Source organism: Microtus ochrogaster, chromosome 24, assembly GCF_000317375.1.
Source record: "Microtus ochrogaster isolate Prairie Vole_2 chromosome 24, MicOch1.0, whole genome shotgun sequence".
NCBI lineage: Eukaryota > Metazoa > Chordata > Mammalia > Rodentia > Cricetidae > Microtus > Microtus ochrogaster.
This window is the reverse complement of record NC_022024.1, coordinates 17,648,484-17,651,104: the sequence shown is the minus strand read 5'-3', so window position 1 is coordinate 17,651,104 and position 2,621 is coordinate 17,648,484. Positions and strand designations below refer to the sequence as shown.

Genomic DNA, 2,621 nt, shown 5'->3' with positions numbered 1-2,621 from the left:
AACTAAAAAAGAACTTCATTCTTAACTGAGAAACGAGAAAATGTGAGCACATGTAATGTAGACATGGGTCATTCCTAAGGATCTATCCCATGGCTAAAAACTTCTCTTCACAAATGCCAAATGCTTTATTTTGCTTAAATGAATCCATTCTACGTTTTTGTTAGAGCCAGCCTGGCGTGATCATATATGGTCTAGCATATTCTAAAACTGTGCAATGTTGACTGTTATTGAAGGCATTTGGAGAAGGCATAAAATTCTACACTATCAAATTGGTCAATTTAATTTATACTCTAGCAAGTTGTAGGTGCAACTCTTGGTGCTGGAGCTGGTGGTGATGATTAGGAACACAGTTGGTTTCCTAGTGTGTGAAATTGTGTGATGTATACAATAGTGAATATAGAATACACATACAGACACATCCTATATAGAAATGACTCTTTCCTTTAGTTGCTCCTTTGGTAGAAGACAAGATGATTTGATTAGTTCTAGTGTTCCAAGCACCACATCAACACCAACAGTTACCTCTGCAGCTGGGCTTCAGAAAAGCCTATTCTCCAGCACAAGCACTGCTGCAAAGATTCCCACTGGGTCTTCCTCTGCAGGCACACAGAGCAGGTAAGTCCCGGAGATAGTCTGTGTTCAGGTCTACTGTGTGCTTATGTATGTGCATGCGTTGTTGTGTAGAAGAATGTGGGCTCTGGATTTTTTTATTTACCTAATTAAATTATTCTTAAGCAAAAATTGCTTCCAAAACCAGCAATTATGCATGTCTGGGGAAAAAATAAACCTAAGGTCTTGAATTATATTGCTTAAAATAAAAGTTTCTTTCTTTTACAGCTCTGGTTGAGCTTTTTGATTGCTAATTGCAAGAAGTTTTATCCTGTGTTTTTAAAAAATCCATCCCCGTTGTCACATGTTTCAGCTTCTAGAATTTGCTTTCGTTGTTTAGCTGTTTCCTTTTCTCTTTTTGTGTTGCTGCTTATGATGCTATAGTGCCTCAGATGGTTTGTGGGCTGAGGATAGTGCTGAGAAAGGAAAGGACAGTGCTCCTACCGCAGTGACCATTCCTGTTGCTCCAACTGTTGTAAATGCCGCAGCTTCTACCACAACCCTGACTACAACTACTGCTGCCACTGTTTCCTCCACATCAGAGGTCAGGGAGAGACGCAGGTGTGTAAAGGTCCTGACAGTACTAGTTCTGCTGATATGCTTGCCCAGTTTTTGGTATTTGTGTTCTTTGCTTGTTTGTTTTGTTTTGTTATTCCCAGAGATGTGGTAAGTGTATTAGTTCCTTTCTGTCGCTATGATAAAACACTGTGACCAAGGCCACTATGGAAGAGGGTCCAGAGGGTGAGAGTCCATGATGACAGGGTACTGAGGTAGCACCAGGAACCACGGGCAACATTGAAATCTCAGAGCCCACCCCTAATGACATACTTCCTCCAGCAAGGCCACACTTCCAAGGCCGCCTCAAATAGCTCCACCAGCTGAGGGCCAAATATTCCAGTAGACTATCCTCAGGGGACATTCTCATTCAGGCCACCGCAATGGCCATGTCCCAGTAGGCTAACAAGTGAGATAGTGTGTATCCGCTCCGGCCTAGGTAAGTGACAGAGCTGGTAAGTGACAGAGCTAGCAGCTTTTAGCCGTTAGGCTTGTTGACCCATCTCTGAAAGAACTGATGTTTGGGATAATCTAAGGCAAAGCCAGACAATTGCCTTCTTTGTGTGCTGGTACACGCATATTTGTGTGTTATGAAGACCTAAAGTTACTTAGGAGAACACACCAAAATTTATAGTTCTCTTTGCAAAGGAAATAAAATGTATTTGAAATTTTTTTGATTTTTCACCTTAACATTATTGGGCTGGCAATGTAGCTTAATGATGAAGCCAACGCTTCGCCAGTCCTAGGCTCACGCTACTTCTTCTCCTACTGCCTTCCTAGTCCTGCCTTTCTCCCTCCCTTCCCTCTTCCTCTTTTATTCTCCATTAGGAGTCAAATGCACCGAGTTACACTGTGAATAGACACTCGGGTCTTAATCATGATTTCTAGGTCAGAATTTTTTCTTATATGAAAAGGTTGTTACTATATATACTTTTTTAACTTCCAGAATATTTTCTGCTTCAACATTTTATGTTTTAAATAAAATTCCCAGTAATGAAAATTCCCCTGCCCCAGAATCATCAATTGTTTCAGAACTCAGTATGAATGTGTCTCCCACCTTCCCATTCCCATCAGTGCCAGAGCTCAAAACCAGTGCCTTGTGCATTCCTGGGGAGTTCTCCAGCACTCAGCTTTCAGACTAATTCTTATATCAGGTTTATTGATGGTCTTTCAGGAGACAATTGACATGTGACTTTCAAAATTAGTGTTAATTTTAATGAAGGGTGTTAACTATTAAAAATTAAATCCTGAGAACTGGAGAGATGGCTTAGTGGCTAAGAGTAATGGCTGCTGTTCCAGAGAACCTGGGCTCAATTCCCAGCACCTACACGGCAGCTCACACTTGTCTGTAACTCCAGTTCCAGGGGATCTGACACCTTCACACAGGCATACATGCAGGCAAAACACCAATGAATATAAAATAAAGTTTTTGTTGGTTTTTTTTTTTTTTTTTTTTT

The 2,621-nt window shown here is 40.9% G+C and overlaps 1 protein-coding gene across 5 annotated transcripts in view; it reads left to right on the top strand.

Annotated features, from left to right (window-relative positions):
• Positions 1 to 2,621, top strand: part of Ppp1r12a (protein phosphatase 1 regulatory subunit 12A) — a 121,567-nt gene that overhangs the window by 92,913 nt on the left and 26,033 nt on the right. For 4 of the 5 annotated variants that reach the window (XM_005358088.1, XM_005358087.1, XM_026784447.1 and 1 more), the window contains 2 exons: positions 448 to 615; positions 994 to 1,170. In XM_005358088.1, coding sequence (XP_005358145.1) covers positions 448 to 615; positions 994 to 1,170 — 345 coding nt within the window. The remainder of the gene's footprint in view (positions 1 to 447; positions 616 to 993; positions 1,171 to 2,621) is intronic. The other variant, XM_005358091.1, reaches the window with a different exon arrangement.